The sequence below is a fragment of the Trachymyrmex septentrionalis genome, unplaced genomic scaffold (assembly GCF_001594115.1).
Source record: "Trachymyrmex septentrionalis isolate Tsep2-gDNA-1 unplaced genomic scaffold, Tsep1.0 scaffold17, whole genome shotgun sequence".
Lineage (NCBI taxonomy): Eukaryota > Metazoa > Arthropoda > Insecta > Hymenoptera > Formicidae > Trachymyrmex > Trachymyrmex septentrionalis.
In genome coordinates this window covers 1,435,715-1,460,896 of record NW_017304864.1, presented here as the reverse complement: position 1 = coordinate 1,460,896, position 25,182 = coordinate 1,435,715, and the positions used below count along the sequence as shown (strand labels likewise).

General features: G+C 34.6%; 2 protein-coding genes across 8 annotated transcripts in view; both read right to left on the bottom strand.

Annotated features, from left to right (window-relative positions):
* Positions 1-69: 69 nt before the first annotated feature.
* LOC108746408 (1-phosphatidylinositol 4,5-bisphosphate phosphodiesterase) lies at positions 70-7,676 on the bottom strand. Of its 2 annotated transcripts, none has more exons than XM_018483156.1 (19): positions 7,428-7,676; positions 7,257-7,316; positions 6,933-7,073; positions 6,463-6,542; positions 6,203-6,338; positions 5,620-5,720; positions 5,381-5,547; positions 5,093-5,303; positions 4,722-4,980; positions 4,287-4,484; positions 4,035-4,182; positions 3,165-3,322; positions 2,330-2,732; positions 2,045-2,215; positions 1,844-1,972; positions 1,532-1,709; positions 799-1,002; positions 469-715; positions 70-149 (listed from the first exon to the last, which is right to left on the bottom strand). In XM_018483156.1, exons 1-19 carry the CDS (start codon positions 7,596-7,598, stop codon positions 81-83), a joined length of 3,231 nt encoding a protein of 1,076 aa, XP_018338658.1. In that variant the 5' UTR covers positions 7,599-7,676; the 3' UTR covers positions 70-80. The 2 variants fall into 2 exon arrangements, with proteins under 2 accessions (XP_018338658.1, XP_018338659.1); XM_018483157.1 differs by having other exon boundaries at positions 1,532-1,706.
* A 332-nt stretch (positions 7,677-8,008) lies between these two features.
* Positions 8,009-25,182, bottom strand: part of LOC108746409 (sodium- and chloride-dependent GABA transporter ine) — an 18,980-nt gene continuing 1,806 nt past the window's right edge. The window contains exons 1-13 of one of the 6 annotated variants that reach the window (XM_018483164.1): positions 19,682-20,226; positions 19,096-19,324; positions 18,826-18,981; positions 16,468-16,655; positions 13,229-13,363; positions 11,800-12,025; positions 11,329-11,596; positions 10,696-10,924; positions 10,365-10,477; positions 9,939-10,079; positions 9,658-9,858; positions 9,152-9,328; positions 8,009-8,587 (exon numbers count right to left, since the gene is read on the bottom strand). In XM_018483164.1, coding sequence (XP_018338666.1) covers positions 8,408-8,587; positions 9,152-9,328; positions 9,658-9,858; positions 9,939-10,079; positions 10,365-10,477; positions 10,696-10,924; positions 11,329-11,596; positions 11,800-12,025; positions 13,229-13,363; positions 16,468-16,655; positions 18,826-18,908 — 1,941 coding nt within the window. In that variant the 5' untranslated portion in view covers positions 18,909-18,981; positions 19,096-19,324; positions 19,682-20,226 and the 3' untranslated portion in view covers positions 8,009-8,407. Of the gene's footprint in view, positions 8,588-9,151; positions 9,329-9,657; positions 9,859-9,938; positions 10,080-10,364; positions 10,478-10,695; positions 10,925-11,328; positions 11,597-11,799; positions 12,026-13,228; positions 13,364-16,467; positions 16,656-18,825; positions 19,387-19,681; positions 20,227-21,172; positions 21,974-22,663; positions 22,940-24,053; positions 24,070-25,182 lie in introns of those variants that run through there. The other 5 variants (XM_018483160.1, XM_018483161.1, XM_018483163.1 and 2 more) reach the window with 5 other exon arrangements.

Genomic DNA, 25,182 nt, shown 5'->3' with positions numbered 1-25,182 from the left:
TATATATATATATATATAATATAAAATAGAAAATAATATTAACAAATGATAACAGAAATAATTAGAAATGTTAAGAAAAATTATATATAGAATTCCGCCTTAGACGATAAGTTGTATTCAACCACTTCATTCTCGTACATTTCAATACTCTGCAACATTATCGAATGAATGTGTATTATTTTACAAAATTACATTAATTTTATAAATAAAAATAACAATTATTTTCGTTATATTTATTACACGTTTTTTTTATTCGCGAGCATTAAACAATAAAATAATAAGAATTGTATGTTTTTTCTTCATTCAATAAAGAAATTAATTTTTAAGCCGTTAAAACTTAATTTGTAAACTCTAAAGAGAACCAAGAAAAGAATGCTGCTATCTTCCACGTTCCACAAACTTACTTACTGGAAAATCCGATATATTATTAAAAAAGACCATTAGGACGAAGAGCTATCTCAAACTTACTATATTGATGTCCTTGTCCAATTCTTCTACTTGTTTTTCATGTGTAGCCTTCAGCTTCTCTTTCTCACGACCCTGTTTGATTTCTATAGTCTTTCTCTCTTCCACGAATTTCTTCGTATTCTGCTGCTTCTTTTCGCGAAGTCGCCTGTCCTTCTCACCCTTTGTCTTCAAAGTCTTATCATTCATCACCTCTTTCGCCATTTCCACGGACGCTTTCGCTTGATTGGTATTCAAATCCTTTATGTCTCTACAATTAACGTATTTAAACGATATGGCAAAAAATGTTAAAACTTATTTCCCAAATAACAAAAATAAATAATGTGAACCAACTTGTCGTGCTTTGCCTGCAATTGTTTAATTTGTGTAGCTTGCACAATCTCGATTAGTCTCTTTAACTCGTCACGAGAGCTCTGTGTCTGATTTTTCAATAAATCCCATTCCTCCTTCCTCTGCTTTTCCATTATGGTGGACCATTGAGCTGTTTGTCCACTTATAATTTTCTTGACATTCGCATCTTGCGCCAGAGTATTTTTGCTAAAAATATCATGTACATTAAATAACAGAGTCTCATGATTTAACGGACAACTGTAGGACCCTGTTCTATCAAAAGAAATATAAGAAAAAAATATTATATAAAGTTTAGCTAGAAATGCTTTATTGCGAAATTATAAACAAATATTGAAACGGAACATTTTGGTGGTATTTTGATAAAATATTGATATTTTATGGCAGTTATTGTTTTATGACGATGGAAATCTAACATCTTTTATCTTTCCATACACAAAATACACAAAGTACACTTTTATATTCTACGCAATGGAAAATACGTTGTTTCTTTTTTCATATTTCGTTTTAATATTTGTTTATAACTTTATAATAAAGAATTTCTAATCAAATTTCACATAAGTAACATTTTTTTTCTATTTTCACTTATAGAATACGTTCCCGTAGTTTGTCCGTTAAATTCTGAAATATCTTATATATAATATTAAATATAATATTCTAAATTTCTCAAATTTTCTTCATGCGATAGAATTACATTGAAGTAAAAACTTCAACGCACTCTTTTCCTTTAGTTAATTTCTCGATGGCATTGCAATGATTCTTCTGCATAGTTTGCCTCTCTTTAGCGTGTTTCTTTTTTAGAGTATCCAATTCTTTCTGATGCTTTTTGCCTATTTTAAAACCTTTCTCCTTTTTTAAGGATTCTAACGTAATAGGTTCCAGTTTCAATGTCTCTGCTGAAATTATGTAAAAATTGTATACATGTCACAAGTGTAACAATTAAATAATATTTGGTGCAATTTGTTCTCTTACCATTTAATTGAATCATTATTTTTCAATATAAAAATATAATTATACATAATTTTGTTACCCTTCTTCGCTTCTTCTTCTTTCTTCTTTTTAGTATCGGTCTGTTCTATTCCGAGTCCCTTCATCGTTTCAGTTTGCTTCTCGGCGGCCTTGCTAAAACCACCCGGATCCGACAAGGCGGCCATAAAGTCTGAAATTGGAGGCGTGCTTGTGAGAGAACGCCGTGAAGAGTGCTACTATTTTTGAGCCGCTGGGATACTACCTTCGAATCCATCGGGGACGTAAATCTTCAACTCTATATTGCAGAAGAGCATGGGCAACGCCATCGGGAAGTTCGCTTCGGTCTTCAAGGAGATGTGTCTGTAGCCAGCCTGGAGGCCGTCCAAAGGTAAGATTCGTTGTCCGAGCAATTTACCATTTTCTTCGTACACACCTGCCGGAAATGAAACATAACGATTGAAAAATATTTGAGTTGTAGACATCAACATTTATTTACTTCAAATTTATATTATAATAGATATCCACGTAAAGAAAGAGGTATTAGTACCAAATCTGAGTATTGCTAAATCGGGAAGCACGACCTTCCGGAACAAGAACGGTTCCTCATTGTAGACCGGATTCAGACCGTTCGCCGGCACCATCCGTGTTCTGAATTCCTTCTTGATCGTGTCTGCTGGTAGACCGTACATGTCTACCTCTACGTACGTGCCCACCTTCTTATCCGACAAGAATTGCCCGGCTATAACTTGAACCGCGCATTGCGCGGTGATGATACCGTCAACGTCCTCGGAAAAGGGATCGAAGCTTCGGTCGGGTCTTCGCATGAAGTCCGGTTTTAACAGATAACCCGTCGTACCGTTATACTCGAATTTTCCCTGATTGAGCTGAATCGGCAAATCAGGAGTTTGGAAATTCAAAGCCACCATCTGGCAGCCGGCGTTCCAAAAGACCTAAGTAGATGAGAATACCTCGCATAAAACAAGTATATGTAAAACAAGATGGTCATTCTTAAAATAATATTTAATGAAAAAACGTGTGACTTTCGATTACAGTTCGTATATATATTATTAGACAATAAAAAAAAAAACGCTTTTGCTGAGAATCTTAAAAATTTAAATATTGTAAATAAAGATCTGGAAATAATTTTATTGAACTATTAAAATAATTATATAAGTAACTCAAATACGCTCAGCAATGTTGCAAAAAAAATATCAACATTCTAACTTAATAATCATAATTATTTTGAGTACAAGAAAATTATTTTTAGATTTGTATCTAGCTAAATTTTTAGATATATTAAAACCGTTCTTTCTATGCAGAGATATAACATGAGTAATAACTCTGCGGGAAATCTAAACGCGTTTGTGTATCGTCGCAGTTACCTGGGGCATGTAATTCGACGAATCAGCCCTCGTGCCCTTTGGATATATTCGACTCATTTGCCGCTTGTTGTAATTAACGAACTCCACGGAGTGAGTTTTCAGATAGTTAAGAGCGGCAGTCTCGGAGAACGAAGACATATTATGATGTATATTCTTGCCTGCAACGTCGGGGTCGAGACATTAGTACATGTCGCGCGCGCGACACGTGCGCACGTGTACGCTCATTCATTTAACTCTCCTTAAGTCTCCAGGACGTACGCACTACCACATAAACACCCGCTACCCCGGTAAATTTAAGACATATATGGCACACAAAACTCATCGCAAGAAAGAAAGTATAATATTAAATTTCACGCATTTACAGATTCACGTATTCGCTGGATAAAATCTTTGCATGATTTTACAATATCTTAGAAGTTTCCAAAAAAGGAGTAAATATACATAGACAATAATTTTAACAGTAGGACTAGTATAGAATTTTCTTTTGTTTATTTTTTTTTTTCAAAAGAAGCGAAAAAATGTAAAAGCAAGTGAGATGCGAGGTAAAAAATATTTTTAAAATTGTGAAAATTATTTAAATTATATCGTGTTTATTCATTTTAATCAAAACGATACCGTCGGTATAATAAAATCACTTTTAACACGAAAATAAAAACTTGTGAAGTTTTTTTTATTTTAGAAGTGAAGTTTTATTTACTTTATTTTTTATTTCTGATGTGTTGACTGATTTCTGTCGTTAATGCTCCAATGTTAAAAATGATTTTCATAAATTCTTAAAGTTATCACAAATTTATACGTTGATCATCTTAACTATATAATTATTATACAATTACTGATAAGTAGAATGTTTCGATAAATGGTATCACGTACTCTGTGCAGCTTCGAAACTCTGAAACTTTATTGGCTGCGCGTAGTTTATCATTGCCGAGAGATAAGGATGAACTTGCATTGTACTGCCCGTGTATTGGATCGCTTGTACCTCTTCAGTACCTTCGCCTCCGGCAAAAGCTTCGCCTTCCTGCACAACGTATCAAAGGTAATGTGTAAAATTGTTAATTTTTCAAAAAGAGTGAGAAAGATAAAATGAAATTTAACTTTTGAAAATTCATTAATGTTAATCACCTTCGGTGGCTCTGATTCTGGAGGTGGAACAGCTGCGGGTGCACTGGCATCTTCTACCACTTCATCCTTGTCTTCGAATTGTCCGGCGCGGAAAAGCTCGAGCTCGATTTTTTCCACTTCTGGCTTCAATCGTTTATTTTTTATCAATATTTTACTTTTCAATGCACTTGGCGGAGGAAGAAGACATCCAGGTTCAAGCTGAAAATAATGTACACGTTCACATATATGGTTAATTTTAATTTGCTGATTGGATCATTAAGCTGGTTCTACATTAGTCACATCGAAACGTTGCGCGTCGCAAGAGTGTCGCAAGCGTTGCGGTCCAATTAGAGTTGAACTAGGTTGATGTTGATTGGACCGCAAAGCTTGCAACACTGCAATGCGACTGTAGAAGGAGCTTTAAACGTGGTGTCTCTTGACGCATCTCTCACTCACGGGATAATCTTTTAAGGGCTCTTTCAGCAACAGGTCACCAAATATTTCGTCGCAATATTTAGCCAATTTATATTGCTGCTTCATGCAGCAGTGATTTTCGAAACTCAGAATTATGGGATACTCGGAAGTGACGAATGCAGTGTCTCTTATAGCATAAATCACATCCTTGAAAAGGATGTCGGTACACATAGCTTTGCCGTGAGTTATAATCGGCTCCTCATCTTCGCCCTTTCCATCCCAACAATCCAACTCGACGCACCTGCAGTAGTCTTTTTTCATTTTCCATCCGGAATCATTTCAAAATATTTTTCAATCTGTATATCGTTTTCTATTCGATCTATATGTCGTTAGAAATTGAAAGATTGTATTACCTGCAACCAGCAAGCAGAACCTGTCGATACATTTCAACAGTGCTTTTGCCACCGATCTGACGGCCGCTAAGATAAGTGTTGTGGCTCGAATTGATATAATAATGCGAGAGCGGCTGATCCATGTCCATCCATTCTTCCAATTTGTCTAAAAATACCGGCGCGTTTTCATCTGACATCAAGTATCGTATAAAACCGTCCTTCGTCAGTTTCTCTGAAAATAATAAAATTAGAACATGACATAAAAAATGGACGATAACGAAAAATAAATTAAACTTTGTGGGAGCTCACTTTCCGCTTTTGCTTTCTCATCCGTTTCGTAGTCATTGATGATCTCGATACATCTCTTTTCTGTATACAGTGGATATAAGATCTCATTGAGTCGCGGATCTCTCTGCTTTGTATTCATGAACTCCACCAATTGCTGCAAACTTATGGTATCGATTTTCCCTTTCGTGCTGTAAATAAGAAAATAATGATATGTTCTTCTATAATGTGAGAAATTATGCAAAATCCAACTTAATACTTACATAGATTGAAAAAGCTCCTCTATATCATTTCTTGGACATATCTTGAAATACAAGCTATAAAATTTATCAAACGTGAAAGCCTCTGGTTCTATTTTGTCGTTCTAAAACGTGAGAAATAACAATTTATAAAATATAAATATGCGCGCGCGTCGATATATTTTTTTATATTATTAATTTATACAAGTAAGTGGGAATTGATATTTATAATCTGATTATTTATAATTAATATCAACATATTTAAATATCACATAATGTTATACGCTAAATAATAATCTTAAAAAACGTATAAACTTTGTATATATATATGAGGTAGTAACTTTGTAAATATACAAAATAATACTATTTTTTTAGGTGTAGATTTACGTACAAAAATCATTTGTAAGCGAAACACTTTTACGTTGTTGAATTAACGAAAAAGCTATTCATTCTCTATTCTATTTGAAATAGGAAAAAGTCGTACAACTTGCAGCGATAACTTTGGAATTTTCTTAAATGAACTTTAAGTAAACTTTATTATTTATTGATCGCATTCACAAACGTTAATTAAGACTTTTTCCTTTTGAAAATTCTCTTATTGACTTACCTTTCCACTGGGCAGACCTAGTTCCGATAATCCTTGATAAACGAGTTTCTCGGTCTTTCCAGATGCAAAAGTCTTTGATATCACTTTCACAGGAACCTTTCCTTTCGAATCGACTTGAAAACTTAGCCGCATCCAACTGGCAGATCCGATTAATGAGCAGCCAAATTTTATTTAATGATCAAAATAAACGACATCAGCATTCGAACAAATATTTGTTATATTTTTGCAGCTATATTGGATTCGAATTAATGAATACGTACTGCTTCATAAGCTGTATTGTTGGACAAACGTTACTTGCTTTTGTATTGTGCGTAATTAAACGCAAACCGGCTTGCCAATCCTGAATTGATTAACCACAGATTAACATTAACATATAGAGAAGTTAAATAAGAAGATAATTGAGAGCACTAATTACATTATCGATAAAACCATACAAAATAAATGCAAACGGAAATCAAATGTATATTTAAAACAAAAGATAAAAGAGCAAATTGAATAATTAAATTAAATGTTAAATTGTAAGTAATGTAATTTTGTATGTTAAAAACAGTCAATGCTCAACTTACGCTGCCTGAGTAATGTAATTATGATAAAAATATAACATTTTAGAATCAAATTTTTTAAAAATTGCAATAGTATTCATAGATTTTCTAAAGTTTGAGTTTATGTATACAATTCTATACTTATATGTATTCAATACTTAATTCTTTCACAACTTTTTGATTATTACCTTAGCCATCTGTGCATCCGGACATACAATGTGCTGATAAGTAATATTCGTATAATCCACTCCGGAGCAGATAGTTAAACTTTTTTGATCTAATTGCTCAGACGTTCCGTGTTTACTTAATTTATTGCATAACTTTGGATCCTAAATAAATCGATCGTCGACGTTACTCGATGAAAAACAAACTATTATTATAATATTATTTTCACAGATCATTCCAGCAGCATTGCAACGATCCAGCAATATTACAGTAACATGTAAATGTTGCAATGTTACTGCAAGCTTTTATAACGTATGGATTATTTTTCTTTACACGAGTTTTTTTACCTTTGGCGTACCCCCATAACGAATATCGCTCACTTGAGCCAGTTCTATAACATCGCCATCCTGTAAAAAGTCATGAGCTGTTTACGTCGTGAATTCGTTTATTAAAAAATAATAACCGAACAAAATTTGTTTGTTTAGAAAGAAATCTACAAGGATTCTGCGGGGAGCTACCTTGCCGTCACTTTTCCAATATATGAAGAAACCATACTCGTCGACTTTAAATAGGCAATTCGGCTCGTATTCAGTAGTCTCCTTGTCTTCAAACCATCGATCGAACACCGAGCCATTTCTCAAGAGCTCCGGCACTTCGATGCGCCAATTAAATTCGAACTTCTTTGTCATGGTTCGACAACTTTAAGCGGAACGACGTTAAGGTAAACTTCAATGCGAACTTGAGCTTGCCCGATGCTCAAATGAGAAAATGCCATCGCGGGACTTGTGTCCCAGAGACGCATAATGCAATTAGTTATATCTAATTTACCGTATGAGGATTCAATACGATGGAAACCCGCTGCGTACGGAGATTCTAAGCATAAGCACGCTTAAAGCAAAATCTTTTCTACAGTTCGCTATATTATATAGTCATTTAATAGCCAAATACGACCCGCGAATTGTTATAAAGAGAAAAAAGTGATATTTGTGACAAATAATAAATTTTGTTTCAACTTTTTCGAAGATAAAATGCTGTTAAAGAAATTAAGAGAATAATATGGAAAAGTTGGATACCGTTGAGAGAAATACATATTGTTGGACAATGTATAATAATTTATTAAAATTATAGTTAACGATGTTGTACACAGATTGCGTATTGACTGCGATATATACAGAAATATACTCTTATGTCAAATCAGTGCTTGTCTATATAATCTATCACATGACAATGGCGTAAAGAGTAACGGTTTACAAGAAGTAATAACATTTTATGAGAAGTGTATAACAGATATGTTCTTATCCTAATGACTCTTTCGCAAGTGATTACCATCCTTATAACGAGATTATAAATATGGAATGTTGACTGCCACGACAGTTATCGTAATGACCGACGAGCGAATGATATTTCTTGTTAATCAATCATTTCTCAAAATGCTTTGACATCCTGTAGATTAAACGCTACCGTGAAAAGCGAGTCGTTCCTGCGAATCGATATATTATCACGTCTGAGGCTTCATTTGATTGTAGGAATTCAGTTGTATGGATGTATTCACATCCGTTTGTGGCTCCTTGAGCATGTCCTCTGGCGGCTCTGGCAGATTGTGCATAGGCTCCATGCAGTATTCCTGCCCGCAAACTTTGCACGCCTCGAAGTGTGGTTTGATGGAATTTTTGAATCTCTGCGGATGAAAGTTCTTATATAGAAAGCGAAATACTCTTTTTTTTTCTAGCGATACTTTTTTAAAGTTATTTTTAGTAAACTTTTTTTAGCAATTTAACAATATTTTTTAACGGTATAAATAATAGATTTTTTATTTATAATATGAAAAATCATAGTGTTAAATTTTTTCTTAATTTTTAAAAATTTTTTCTATCAATTTTCAAAAAAATTTTCTCGTTACAATAAAGAAATTATTAAAGTAATATATATTAACATTTTTATTTTTTTTTTTCATAAAATAATTAACACTACCAACAATTGAACTACCAACAATTGAAATATTTTAAAAGATAAAGAGGGAAAATACATATAAAGAAATTTAATTATATATATATTGTAATAATAGTTATGATAAACCTCAGAAAATATAGTACTATAAGTTTAATAAAAAATTACAATCAGTTATTCAGACTATTTTCTAATTCTAATGTAAATTAGAATTAAATACAATAGTTTTAATGTAAATTTTTTTGTAATAAATTAATTGACTTCAATTCAACAGTGTCAATAAAACTCAGCATACTTCAGCAAACGTCGCACCATCCGTTCTGACGAATACATAAACGGCAAAAGCGGGTATGCAAATTAAGGAGAGAGACGCGATGCTCCATCCGATCGCTTCTGCCCACCATGGATATATGTAATCACCGTTATGATAGGTCGGCGGCTCATAATCAATTAAGCTGAACACCCATACAGCCTAAGAAGATAAGGTAATTATAATAATACTGCCGTATATATCTTGAAAATTGCTGACTGCACGAAGATAAGTGCAAGGGAGCAGGATTAAAAGCGAGCAATTATCTATATAATCGTTATCATCAGATAAAAACAAGATATATCATGTTTTTCTGAGAATAATAGTTGCGCGAACGTGAATAATTAGCGTTTGTGAATCCGATTCTAAATCCGGAATGTCGTACTTTGTTTGATTTGCAGTCAACATTTTTTTAGTCGTTACTCGGATATATAGATTGTCAATACAGAATAAAAGTTTTAAATTATCCTAAAATTAATATTTTTGAATACCATTATAAGAAGAGGTGCAGCGAGGAACCAACAGAATCGGAAGTATTTCGAAGGCAAACGTCCAGTCATCTCCTTGACGTTATTGCACAGTCGCCGTACGCCGTAAAGCCACGAGATGGCAATTACTTCGAAGAACGCCAAGAACATGATAGACATCGATGCGGCGTAATGATCTATTAGTTGGAAAAAATAAATACCGCCCTGAAGCAGTCAGAAAATCATTTAGTAAGGGATAAGAGTGTTAGTTTTTATTATATTGTGTAAATATCAATTCGTTTTACCTGTGTAATATTTGGCAATCCAAATAAGAACGAAATGACGCATATGAGGAGGACCAGCACTTCGTGGCAGAGAAGATGACGCTTCACCCAATTCGGGAAACCGTCTTGGATCGACGTAACAACCACTTCAACAACGGCAAACTGAAATTCCGAAGTTTATGTAATAAAGCATTGCAAAAGTTCAATTATTATACGATTTTCGAAATAGAAAGGTTGTTAAAATACGATTTGCATTTATTAAGTAATTGAGTAATGTGACTCTAGTATTTGTTTTTCGTTCCATGACTAACGTTGTTTGTATCTCCATAGATAATTCGCCCGACGATACAATTCAACATAATTGCGTTTGTTTACAGATTAATCACGCGTGTACACAGCATCGCGATAGAAAATAAGGCTCTGTCATTATTTATCATATAAGCTTACTTGACTGTTTAACGAAAGGCAGACCAACATAAAGAAAAATAGCACAGCCCAGAGTTGAGAAGCTGGCATCTTGCCTAGCGCTTGCGGATAGATGACGAAGACTAGACCAGGTCCTTGAACGGAAATTATGATTTATCTATAAAATGTCAGGGGGAGTTAATCTAACGATGTAAAATAAATGAAGAAAAAATTTAAAAAAAATGCAACAGTCTCGACATTGCAAATTCTACGTCTTATATCCTTTCTCTCCATAACGCGCGTGACATACTTGTATTGATACTTACATAATTTATCATATTTAGCGTGACGTAAACTTCATTTCTATACGTACCATCGGTTAGGACAGCATCGACAGACATGTTTTGCTCCAGCGCTATATTGCCGATTATGGCGAATGAGAATATTCCAACTAGTAAACTACTGAAGGCGTTTATGAGTGAAACGGCAACGGTGTCTACCAGGATTGTGTTGTGGAATCGATTGTAACTCGCAAAACATATCATCGAGCCGAAAGCGATTCCTACAGAATTGAAGACTTGCGCCGCGGCGTTAATCCAGACCTAATTAATAAATATTGATAATAAATGGTATAATTAATAACAATAAATATTAGACTGATATATGAATAATTCAACTAATTATAGGGGAAATGCCATTTTAATCTGAGCTAAATCTTGATGCTTAACCTTTAGAGGATGAGGATTTATTTTAAAACTTTTTTCCTTGAATAAGATTTATTATAATTCATTATTTTATTACGTTCTTTGTCTCAAAATATGAATATTCTGTTTCAGCGCCACTATAGCTTATTAATAATGCACGTATATTTATACTTCACTTGTGTACGTCTTCACATTTTCTACAGTAATAGAATAATTTCTATTATTTAATTACGGCTATTCTATTATTCTATTATTCATCATATTTCTCTTTCTTATTAATCGAGAAATCGATATTATGATACCTTTGCATCGCCAAGCAATTCCCAGCGTGGATGGAAAAAGAATTGCAGACCTTTCGAGGCTCCCTCCAGAGTGAGGGATCGCGTGAGGAAGACCACGATTAGGAGAAAAGGCAGCGTTGCTGTCAGGTATCTCACTTGTGCTGATGACTTAATGGACTTCCAGATGGAAAAATATACCATGATCCATGCAGTTATCAAGCACGCCACGAGCTCCCATCTCAAAATCCCCGGCTCTTCGATGCCACTACTAATTTGCAGGACCTTGTTGCTAAATAGAAAGGCAATTATTCTTTCTTTAAACACTTCGAAGCTACAACACGCGATCGTTTTACGAATTATCTTACACGCGATATAATAACCAGATGTTTAAAATTTTTTTTTAGAAAGTATATATGTAACATATATTATTCATATATTTATATAATTACAATAACAAACTGAATTAATTAGTCTAAATATTAAGAAAATTACTCGAAGAAGTCCTCGGATGGTGTTCTTGTCAGATTCGGCCGAGTTCGATTATCGATGGACCCATAACTAGGCAGCCAACAGCGCGGCGAATTCCACGAGTTATCACAACGTGACCATGGTTGCTCCGATCGGAATGCCGAGAAGAAATAGTAGATTGCGTAGGCTATTATCACATTGTGGTAGGTAGACATTAAAAATGATATTACGACTGACGATAAACCTGCCCCTATAAAGACAAAAATTAATAATTAATATAATATTGTAAATAATTACATGCAATTTAGGATACATATTCCGAGGAGGCTCAATGTAAAATTACAACTTTAAAGTGCTCAAATATCCGCAATAAAGAATAAAAATAAATAAATATAATTAATATAATAATTAATTAGTAATTAAAAATAAATAATAATTATTAATGTATAAGAATTCATAATATGCAAAACATATATAATAGGTCAAAAACGAGGTCAACAACGTGATCTAATTTAGGGTGTCGATTAAAATATAATTGTCTTAAAATAATCTTTATTTACGAAGTTGGTTCACACAACAATTAATCCTGAACATTTCAATTATTGTACATTATAGTTTTTTATCAGAAAATCTGTATCTTTTATCTTTATTAAAATATTCATAAAAAATAAGTAGATGTTAAATTAAATTATTATGATAGACGATAAGGCCGGTATTCATAGTCAATTTTTATATTTATGACTATCTTAAGTATATAGTAAGATTAAGTAACAAGCTAATCATAAGGCCGTATTAGCGTTTTGACATATTACTTAAAAAGATCTTATATAGTATTAAGATTAAGTCTCACACACACATAAGCCAATTATAGAGCCATATTAACATCTTAAGACATTACTTAAGACGGTGTTAATTATAAGAATCAACTACAAATGTCATCTGTCAATAATTAAAAATAAAGATATCTAAATTAGAACGTGATAAGAGATCAACATCGAGATTAAAAGTGCGTAAACACATGACGGCACAAACATTATATGAAACAACCAATAAATTATGAAAGTCAAAAGATAAAAGTAAAACGTGTATAAATGATCGTCATATTTTTTAAAACTAATAAATATAAAAATGTAGAATAGTCAGCCGGCGAAATAAAATGTAAAAAATCTGTTCGTCGTTCGGCGAATAAAATTGTAGTTGTTAAAAGAAAAAAAAGAGACCAAGTCAATAATAAAAAAAGATCTATAAAGATAGAATGACGCTAAGGGGATAAAACAGTGATAATTTTAATCCTATTATATTCACTCAATTGTTCTTTTCAAGTTAAGCATGTTTCCAGTCAATATATTATATTTTACGATGCTATAAAAATGAGCACGTGAGAAGTTTTTATCAAATAGTCGTTGGAGACTTAATCGGCAATCTGGCACATTGTGACTCTTTATCCATTTACCTTTCAACAATGGACATACTTGACCCAGGGCTCCGATTGGGCCGCGACGAGTGAATTGTCCGATGCTGAGCTCCATGTACAGCAATGGAACTCCACATACGACGAGTATTAAAAAGTAAGGCACGAGGAACACACCTGAAACGATGCGATCGATATAAGTGAGGTCCCCTCGGTACATTAAACATACACACGAAAAAAAACGATTTTATTGAAATATTTAAAAATTTAGCTAGATACATATTTGAAAATAATATTATTGGACCATTAAAATAATTACGTAGGAAACTCAAGCATAATGAACAATACTGCAAAAACTTTTGATGCTCTAACAACAAATTTGAGCATCTTACCTAATTATTTTTAGATCTGATAGATCAGCAAAATTAATTTCAGATCTATGTCTAGCTAAATTTTTAGATGTTTCAGCAAAACCGTTCTTTTCGTGTATAACTGTAAAGAACAATGATGGCCTTCCTCTCTAAAAAAAAAAAAAGAAAAGAAAAGATTAATCCAGTTAGCGGGAGATACAGGTCTCGCCCAGCGTTTTGCTAAACCAAGGTTCGCGCGTGTACGTAATAAGTGCCTCGACATTAATCATACTGTGGGTAGCGACAAGGTCACTGGATGTAACTCTTTATTCGCAATAAACGATGATCCGTAGCGGCGCTACGGATTACGACTTAATTTGACATCGAGCATTTAGAACGGGAGAGGTGACGATTAGTCAGCTGTTGGCAAGTTTCCTTCCACTGTCAAACGCTGATACAGCTTTCCGAGCGAACGAATCGTACTGTCGCGCTTACAGCGACTATCATTATGATTTGATCTCATTCCGTTGCAAAAATTTTTTAATACTTGGGACATTTTGATCCATTTGTGTAAATGCACGACAGTCATGCATGTACGGTAATTTCTTTTACATCTCGCGGAAAGATGTAAATTTCCCAATCTCGACGGAATGCTATACAACACGTCACGAGCATAAATCATACGGCGTTATCCGATCTGTTTTTCTCCGTCGCTTCAATCCGAGCCGAGCAACGACACGAATGACAGTTTTCATTTAGTTCGCTGCAGACGATATAATATACGCGATCACACACTCCAAATAAATTATCGATATTAAACGAGAATGCCAGAGATAACAGTCGGAGCCGATTTAATGTGACATATCAATAATGATTACGAGCGATTTAATTTCTGGCGAAAATCCAATCGCGTCGCATTACAAGGCGGATAATGACGCACACTCGCATTAATGTTGTTACTGTTATTCACTACAGTATCGTCTTTATCACGAAAATGCAATTTAGCATTGCAGTAACAATGACTATCGGAACGTGCATCTCGCGTGCGCAAGTAGAACCGCATTATTTCCCCTGATTTTCCGGTCTTCCGTTTAATATGTGATTTTGCAAAATTATGCACTGTATTTTTACATCAGTACTATGTGCTATTTGTATAACGAATTAACTTGCCCATGCATAGGCTGTTGAAATTACAGAGTAGTTTCCAGCTCATTATGAGCATGGAAATGTATTATACAAAAGTCACAATTAAATAAAAGTGTTCTGTAATATTCTACAAATGGAAATAACTTTTATAAGATGCTACATTTTTTATTGGTGATCTTTTAATTAATTAAATTTATTTAAAAACAATAATAATAAATAAATGACACTTAGTTAATTTAAAAATAATCTTTATCCGTCTCTCTTCTCACCTTCCTGCCGTATCTAATTATCCTACACGAAAAGAACAGTTTTGATGAAGTATTTAAAAATTTAGCTAAATACAGATCTAAAAATAATTTTGTTGGGCCATTAAAATAATTATATATAAGACGCTCAAATTAATTATTAGAATGTCAAAACTTTTTTGATGAGCGTTACTCGTCATGCTTGGATTTTTTATATAATTGATAGTGAACGAAATTATTTTCAGATCAGTATCTAAATGTTTAGATATTTTAGCAAAAAATTCTTTCCCTGTATATTTTTATTTATATTATAATAACGTTTGAAATATAAGTCTCGACTGAAGGTAGAATAAAAAGTTATAAGACGGTCAAATAAACGTCAAAATTATGTCCAGTTATCAGAGTGTGCGGTGAAGATCACATGTATGACACACGATCGAAGCGCTTGTCTGATAAAAGTGAGAGATCTCTAATCCACTTTGATCTCCTCAATCTTCGCGTAAATTTAAATCGACGTCGTCCGAGCGAAACAATAAATCATTTCAATCGTCTAAATCGGATCGCGTTATCCGAGCCGGTTTTCCGGCTCTTCAATTTAGAGCACCGAGGCAGAGCACGTAGCACCGAGATGATACTCGGCCGATTATTTCCACACCGGGTGTCATTGAAATCATTTACCGCGCCCGGCAGCGTAAGCCGTGTTCCGGCAAGGTCATGTATCAAGTTCCGCGAGCGAATTGCGCCATGCATCCGGGCTCCGGATGCTTCCAGACTTTGAAAATTACCGGCAACACGATACGCGGTCACGTTGCCGGGATTGCGAGAGAGCTCGCCGCGTTGCCCTGAATCTAAAGCTCGGCTTACGCAAGACGTCGCGATTTTCAAGGGGCCGCCTCAATTTATCCCTTCCGCGACGGGGATGTAATTTTTTCCTCATACTGCACGCGCGCGATTTTTATTAGATAATAATACTCTTCTCGCGTCTACAAGAAGAGTATCATTCGCTGGTTCAATACGTGCAACAATTTATCGTTTACGATTCGCCGCGTTTTCACATCGCATTATTCCCGCGATAAAACGTTGGAAGAATAGAAAGAAATACTTGAAGAATGTTTTTAAAGGGAAACGAAAAGACATTGCACAGCGTTTCAGAGTTGCTTAAATAAGCTGCTCCAAGCTCGTAAAAATTGGAGGATAATATCACGGATTCTGATTGCTCCGTCAGCTGTTTCGACACTGACGTATTTCGCAACGTGCAAAATAATCGCGTGCTCTTATCACGGTAATGCTAATCGTGGCGAACACGTAGCGATTGTGTGTCTGCTCATTTGACATCTGCTTTATTTTTTCGACCTTATAACTGCAGGCGATATCTGCGTGAACTCTTTTCTTTTCTTCCATCCTCTCTCTCTCTCTTTCTCTCTCGCTCTTTTGTGCATCTTGTAAGACTTCTTTACTTCACACTTCGTAAAACTGGGTATTCTCGTCACGATTACGCGTAATTTACGTAATAGATTCATGCATTTATCGTGAGACTCACCGCCGCCACTTTTGTAGCACAAGTAAGGAAATCTCCAGACGTTACCGAGACCGACGGAGTAGCCTATACAGGCGAGAACGAATTCCATTTTATTCGCCCAGTGAAGCCTCCTGGGTTGCCGATAATCGCCGGGATCGTCCGCGTCCAGATCGTCATAGCTGGTCCACGTAGAAACGTCATCCTCGAAACTGCAAAAATGCAACGCACGACGTCAAGCTTTTATATTGTAAATGTAGCCGGTGCTCGAACGAAAGACATCTACAGCGTGGAATGCGAAAGAAAAATTGAGAGAGCCCCGAGAAAAATGTTACGAGTTATGACAGTTTAATGGAAAAACAGCAATAAACGTTTTATTAAATATTTCGCCAGGTAGGAATAATATAATTTAATCTTCGTATCGTGAATGGTTCGCAAAGTGAAAGGATATCACTTGCGGACAGTACGTCTCTATAAATTCCCTCGAAACAATAGTCCGGCGAAGGATCAGTACTATCGTGACGATTCTTTCAAGTGCCTAATGATTTCGCGCCTCGTATTATGCACCTACGGAAACTGTGCCTAATGCATTGTAAAAATTTATTTCACGGAAAATCACACAAAGGCACGTCACGTGTCAGCCGTGCTTTACGAGTTCATTTGCATGACGGGCGTTCACATAAAGTCCAATGGCGACCATTAAATATTCATCGTCATTGTTTGCACAGCGGTCGATTTCGAAGCGTCATAACGTGACGTACGGATTAGCGACGGTAACAGTTCATGTATTACGCGAAATATCGTAGGATTTATACCTACGATCGCCAATTATACCACGCCGATTCCGCTCGCGTTTGCGTTCACGGACGAAGGGCGCACCGCAAACGAACGAGAGTCAATACCGGAAAGAATCCAGTCGGTGTTACCGTGATAAAAGCGTCGTGTGAAATAGTATGGAACATAAAAACCGACTTTTGCGCGGTGCATTATGTAAGCGTCGGGATCGAGGAATTTTTATGCATTTATCGCGTAAATTCGTACTTTACGGTGCGGTGAGCGTAGAAATGGTGTCAGGCCGCCATGGGCGGCGGAGGGGCCAGGAAAGGGCGGTCGACAATGCTGAAAGATATACGCGACGCACCTGTGTACATTTCTCGTTCGTTTCGCAACGGAAAACTAATATACCACACCGCGGAAGCATCGCGGATACGATAATGCGCCTCGTATACGGCGTGTCAGTAGCTTTTTTTTTTTTAAAGAAGATATACGTATATGTCATCGTAAATATGACAGTAACGAAGACGAGTGTCAGATGGCACCGATCGACAGAATTTTCGCGCTGGAGAAGACAAGGGCTAATTTGAGATGAATTACTGCACATTACGATTTTAAAGGTGATATTAATTTCATACGCTGTAAAAAATATTTCATGTAACAACAATTGTAATGAATAATTTGAGTAACCTACTATCGAAGGTATTTTTACACACGCGCGTAAGTGAAATTGCAATTTACAATTTTTTTCCAGTAAGTAAATATTTGCAAAAGTAAATTAACAATTGATAAAAAGTAAATTTACAAATGATGTTAAGGCTCTTGACTAGTCGCCGCGATCATGTCAGATTTCGTTAAATTATTTAAGACATGAAGTTTCTTGCATGCCATTTATAAACAGAGAAAATTTGAGCGAAACAAAGTAATGAGAACATTACCTCTCTTTAAAACATTTATAAAAATAGGCTGAGGCTATTCTTATCTCTCTCCCTCTCGACGGTCAGTAAATAGTCGTAAAAAGAATATGAAATGAAAATATTAATCTCACTTCATATGCCTTTTATGATTATTTACCGACTATCAAGGGAAAGTGGAGTAAGAATAGTTTTGACTCATTTTTACAAATGTTTTAAAGCGATCTTAAATTTAACTTAAATACAGATCCGAAAATAATTTTATGTTAAACTCTTGAAATAAATTAGATATTATTCGAGCTGATTGTTACAATAACTATAAATTTTCTATGGTATTACTCACCATGCTTGAGTGTTTAATTTTGATAGTTTGAGAAGATTATTTTCAATTCTGTAACTTCAATGAAATTTTAAATATTTCATCAAAATCGTTCTCTCCGCGCAGAGCGCTTCGTTCTTTATTCGCGTTAACGATCTCATGAAGACGGGTACCGTTTTCACACGGGAGACCGCCGCTTCAAAAACGAGATGTGACAAGATCTAAATGTAGGACGACGATTACGGGTCATTTCAAGCGCTGTCCCGTTTCAATGGAAGAAGCAGGACAGAATCGCAACAATATGTCACACCGCACAAGCACACCTACTTACAACAACCGGTGGGGTCTTACATTGTACACCTATTATCCACTTACGTCTTCGGGACGATACGCCGGAATTGCAGACCCTGGATGACGAGATCGGACGGCTTCGCGTCGAGCTTAGACGCGTAGCGCATCTCTCGTCACGTACGTAGAATCCGCCGCAACCCGATGATAGACGAGGCCCTAATCAGAGCAATCGAAACCGGTCTAACTAGACCGGTCTAATTAATAGGTGAATTCAATTTTCGATGACGGTGAATTCGTATCTCGCGAGCGGAGACCGTTTTTGTACGCGTATAGCACACCGACATTTGAACTCACCGAAATTATATCGGTAATTATACCGGTTTCGATCTTCCGAACTCTAATTTGCAGACACGAGATGAATCTGATGCAGCAGCTTCCGTGCTTTAGAACGACAAACGTTGATTAGAGCTATCCGTGGTAAATTGAGAGCCAATTTCATCGACGCTGTCGATTAACTAACTTGACCCTTGCTCCTTTCCGGATTATAGTCCTGATTGCAATGTAGGTATGCAGTGTGAAAATTCTATCAGCAGCAATTAATATTAGTTGATAGCGCGATCGAGCTTAAATTGCACTTAAGGCGACCTGTATGGAAAATTGAATAGGTGTTCTAGAGTCAATTTTAATAGCGGAAGCTTAAAAAAAAGGATAAACGAAATATATTTCAATTTATTATTATTTATTTATTGTATCTATTTATTGTTGTATAATCTATTATTATATAATTATTTTTCAATCTGACATCTATATTTTAATCCTTCTACATTAAAATTTATTTTATTTATCTTCTACCTCACATTCTCTATTCTTTAACTTTAAAACTATAATCTAGAAAGGAACGGTAAATTTAATTAACCATTGATAATTGATTACGACTAACCTTGAATAGTGTAAAGAAATTGTGCTGCATCAACGCGATAAAGCGAAGAGGCAAATTTGCAACTTGCGGTACAATTCACACGCGTTAGGCAAGCAACTCCGGAACGTTTTACGGTATCTTTATTGTTTGGAGATAATCGTCAGGATAGTTCTTGAACAATGTGCTCTCGAACTGTTTCGCGGAGCTCTCCTACTGAAAGATACATTGGGCTACAGCTTCATTTTTATATGTCGTGTAAAACGGTTCAGTTTATTTAGGATATTTGCACAAAGTATTTGGTTCTATGTGAGAAACATATGGGCGATAGAGCTTTTGACACACAATTTAATCATGCTGCTAATTCATGATTATGATGTATTTTAGAATTGGAGATAAGGAACATGTCAAACAAAGGAATAATTTAATTTAACACGACGGTAAAATAATTTAAAATTCAACGATCATCGATCGCCTCGATTGTGTTTGCCAATTTTTTAGATAAAACTGTCTCGACAATTTAGTGGAATTTAGGTGTTATCTCAAGTGAGCACTATATTATTTTTCTTAAAATAAAATCTTGTTTCTGATTGCCAATATATTATTTTAGTCACGCGTGTCCTCATCAGACGTGTAAACCCGAAATTTTTTATTTTATACTTTATATTATCACAAAAACGGGCGCTCTAATAATTATACATGGAAAGAACGGTTTTGTTAAAATACCTAAAAATTTAGTTAGATCTGGAAACAATTTACAAATTTGAAAATAATTTCATTGGATCATCCAAGTAATTACATAGAACGTTTAAATCGATAACAATGCTACAGAAAGTTTTAATATTCTAGTAACATATTTGAACCTATACAATTATTTTGATGATCCAAATAAAATTATTTTTAAATCTATATATACGTGATAACAATAGTTTTGCTGAAATAAAAATTTAGCTACATAGATATAGATTTGAATATAATTTTATTGTACTATCAAAATAATTATGTAGGATCTCAAACTGTTAGAATATCAAAACTTTTTGCAGCATTGATCATCAAGCTTGAGACGTAATTATTTTCGTTAAAAAAATTATTTTCAGATCTGTATGTAGCTTAAAATTTTTAGAAACCTTAGCAAACTGTTTTTTCTTTTTCCGTGTAGTATCTCGTGTAATTATCTCTTCGAAGACTAATTCCCTTTTAAGGATAAACGTTCTTCAAAGAAATAAAAGAATAAATTCAGTGAGATTAATTGCGGTGAAATTAATCGCGTATTTCAGAAACAGCGACATAAAACTGATTTCTATATTTTCTGTTCGCCACCGAACTTCTGCATTTCGTTTTAAAAGATAAAATACGAACGTAACCTGATCATTTTTTTTTACAGACTCCGCTATTCGCTTTTTCACGAAAGCGTACTCACGTTCAAACGGGCACGCGTACGCGCTATCACGTGATTCACGCGGCCGTTTCTTCGAAAGTACCGAGGCACAATCGTAGGCAATGTGTCTCACTTACGGTGGCGGATGTACCACGTTAAGCAGCTCCGACGGCGAAGTGGGAACTCTACGTATCGTGAGCTTCCGGCCGTCAGAAGAGCCCAGGCCGATCGACGCCAGAGATCTGATCGAGATAGTGTCGGGAAATGAGCGAGCCTGACTTCCGTTGTTCTCCGTGTACAGAGAGGTCCAGGTAGGTGATAATTGATGGCAGCAGGGACAGTGCTGATGGTTCTCATCCATGCTGAAGATTCTCGGCGAACGCACGTTGGCGCAATAATAACGATAGTGCCGTGGATCGATGCTTCTGGCGCTCGATCTGCCAGGGCTATGCAATCCGTTGTCGCGATCCGAACTCGACCCGGAGTCAGCCTGATCAAGCACCAGCCGTGACTGCGGCCGCCGACGATGGCCTTTATCTCGAGGAATACTTTCGGGACTGTCGTCGTGGCTGGCCATCCTTTTGACATTGTTACCACTAGTGCTCGGCACAACAAGGATCTCATGTTTGGCGATGTTCAGCAAACGACCTCTCTCCTCTTCTGAGGACCACTCGGCTTCGATCTCGGGACGTTTTTGAAGTTGACGGCGGATTCTGATCACGTCTGAATCCTCGTCGTCGGACACGTTGTCCTCTTCTTCAAGCATCGTGCTCATTTTACGCACGCAGCCGGCCTGTTTGCCGAGGAATTTGCCGTGGGTAGCATCCCCGTGCTTCGGTAGGACGGACTTGCTCTCGTTGCGCGGCTCGTCACTGGTGCTGCCATTGATGCCGCTATCGTTGTTACCGCTCTCGGTGTCCATAATCGCATGACCACTTCTACAGGCAGAGAAATATATATATATATATATACACATATTGAGGAAGGGGAAAAAGACCTCTATTAGTGTCTTAGGAAAATTGACAGTTATAAGCGACCAACTTTTTTCTGGCAGTAAAATAAAACTTTAAAATAAAAACGGAAAGCACAATACGGATAGTATTCTAATAATAAATTAAAATTTAACAATATGTAAAAATCAATGATAAATTACGATTAAATTTTGTCGAATAAATTTTGTCGTTTGAATTTTAAATCAATTAAATTTTTTAATTAAGAGAAGTAATCTTATTTTTAAAGCGGATCTTAGTACTTAAATATTTCAGTATAAATTTATATAATATATATCCAACTCTGTAAACCACGTGTAATAATCTTTTTTAATATTAAAGCACAATCATAAACAAAACTAGAGTAATATCACATATTATTAAATTGACAAGTAATTCAATAATATCTGACAAGCAATTTAATAATATCTGACCAGCAATTTAATAATATTGATGCTAATAGTTAGAAGGATATTAAATTTTAATTAAACCTTTAGGCGCATCGTGTAGTGCAAAATCGCAAATCACTAAATTGACAACTGCTCCAGTGTATATAAATAATACATATAGGATTCTTCGAAAGACATGTGAATAGAAGAAACAAGATATAGAAATTATTAAATAACCGCAAACACATACGCGCGCACATCCGTCGAATAAAGGAGAAGTTGGCTCCAGATTTACTGTAAAATTCAGGAGAGAGAAGACTTTCGACAATCTTGAGACACCCAGAAAGGAATTTATAAATAAACGATGACGAGAGACATCAAACCATTGTTTGGGTTGCCGCCGATTTTATCAAAAGTGGTAGTGGTCAGTGAGGCGATGAAATACTTGTAGAGTTCAAACGGGAAGAATACGTTGCATCGTATCAAACAGCGTGATCAAAGTTCGGATTGATAGCCTGTAACTGACCTATAACACGGATTGATAGTCTGTGACTGACCTTAATGACATATAACACATTACAACATAATGTACTCGCGAAACTAATCATGTGTTTCGAAAAATTGTTAAAAAATTTAATGTTTAAAAACATTCGTATTTGTATGATGCTATAAAAATTTTTCCATTTATTATTATTTATAAAAATGTATTTTATATATTTTTTATGCATTTATTTCTTTCCTATCTTTTTGTGCAGAGATATCTCTCTTATAAAGATTTTCATGAAATTTTTTTAAATGTTTGATCTACATTTTGCGAGTAATTATATTTTACGAATGTTCTCTGGGATGTTTTCAATGAAATATTCAATTTAACACACACATCCGCGAATTGTATCATCCATAACATGGTTACCGGTGCGAACAAGCTTTGAGTGGCGCGAGGAGTATTTCTCTCTTGGTAGTTCACACGATTAACATAAATTGTCGAATATATGTATTAGATGCCATCTCGCGACGAATATCAATTCGAGAAATTTGTACAACCAACGATTTAAATTATTTACTGACGAATGATTCATTATCATATCACTAATAGAAATCAAGTAATATTCTATGCAACTTCAATTATTTACATAATATAAATATTTATTACGTTTATTAATATTAAAACTATGAAAACAGTCAAAGTGATTGATTTGTACTCACTTATTTTTTATCAAATTTATTGTGGCTCATTTACTAAGACCTGTCACGACTTTTGTGTGTGTGTGTGTGTTGCAATATGTAAATAATTAAATTAATCAATTTACTTTCCATTGATAAATAATTTTAAATTTATATAAATATTATTAAATAATAAAAATATACGTACGTAGATTATTATTCTGTTAATATTGTTAAAATAAAGAAGATCATTCAAAAATCGTTTCTCTAATAAAACAAATACCGCAACATATGAAAATAGCAAATGTTAACATTCTTTATTAAAAATTGTAAAGAATCTTTAATTATAAAGAATCTTTAACGTTAACATTTTCATAAGTTCAAAAGCCTAAATTTTTCGATTTGTTTCAGCTTGTCTTAAGTACCTTGACTTTCAATTTCTAAACGTTAATATTATTTAATTCTATTTTATTTACCCGGTCAACTTCGATTTTTTTCTTGCTTCCGTTTTAAAATTTAAATCCGCTAAAAGAACTTTCTTTCGTCTTGACATAACGACGAGAAACAGCCACGTGACTGCGCGCGTACTCCTTGCAGATACGACTGACTATGTTGCGCGACTCTTTACGACATTCTGATAGCTAGAGATAGTGTCATCGCAGGTGCGTACGGCTATCAATCTAATATGATTTGTTACAAAATTCTTACGCTCAACAATGTTTACGAATGTCTTATGATGCTTAAACAATTTTTACGCGGACAGCCATTACATCAAGCGTTACATCAAACGATCGCTGTGGAATGGCACTAATTATAATTTTTTAATTACTTAAGGAAACAAGGTTTTTGCAATATCGACAAATAACGAAAAGTTAGAAAGGCAATAATCATAGAGAATAATATTTTACACATATATCTCTACATTGTTAAATTTTAAAGGAACAATAATAACCAAACAATAGTAATTATTCTGAGTTAAATATAATATGATATGTTATTATTTTTAACTTCCATGAATGTTAAAATGTAAAACAATTCATTTTTATAATTAGTTTTAAAGTAAACAACGTTTATATTAACGTATAAACTTAATAAATAATTAATTAAATTTGACTCAAATTTAGTCTATTATTAATTAAGTTTATACATTAATATAGACACGTTGCTACGTATATATACTATTCAACAAAAAATTTAATACTTTTACAAAAAAGTGCAGGGCTTTACCTATAAAATGCTTTTTTAAAAAGTTTTCTTACAATTTTTCTGAATCAAATTACGCGATTAAAATTAAACCTACATTTTTTACAATCAATATTTAAATTCGGCAAAAAAACATCGCAAAAATTTCTTATCCCTCTAGTTCTGCAGAATTAAATTTAATAATGCGAAAGCATTAAAGTATAAACTTCGAATTTCAAAATGTTTTTCGAATCTTTTGTAATCAAGTCTTTGTTAAGATATAGAATTGTAAAGATAAAATTTTTTTTAAGAACAGCGTAAAGCTATGTACAAAGTACAAGCTTTTTTAAGCTTTATATATGTTTTTACTTCTTTGTCTTTCGGAACACGATTTGTGTGTGTGTGTGTGTGTGTGTGTGTGTG

What these genes read in the sequence shown, in the direction of transcription:
- LOC108746408 (XM_018483156.1), bottom strand. Translation starts at nt 7,598, where the DNA reads ATGACAAAGAAGTTCGAATTTAATTGGCGCATCGAAGTGCCGGAGCTC. An exon ending in ACAATACAGCTTATGAAGCA is followed by an intron (nt 6,339 to 6,462) that starts GTACGTATTCAT and finishes CGGATCTGCCAG; the next exon opens with TTGGATGCGGCTAAGTTTTC. An exon ending in TGAGAAAGCAAAAGCGGAAA is followed by an intron (nt 5,304 to 5,380) that starts GTGAGCTCCCAC and finishes TATTATTTTCAG; the next exon opens with AGAAACTGACGAAGGACGGT.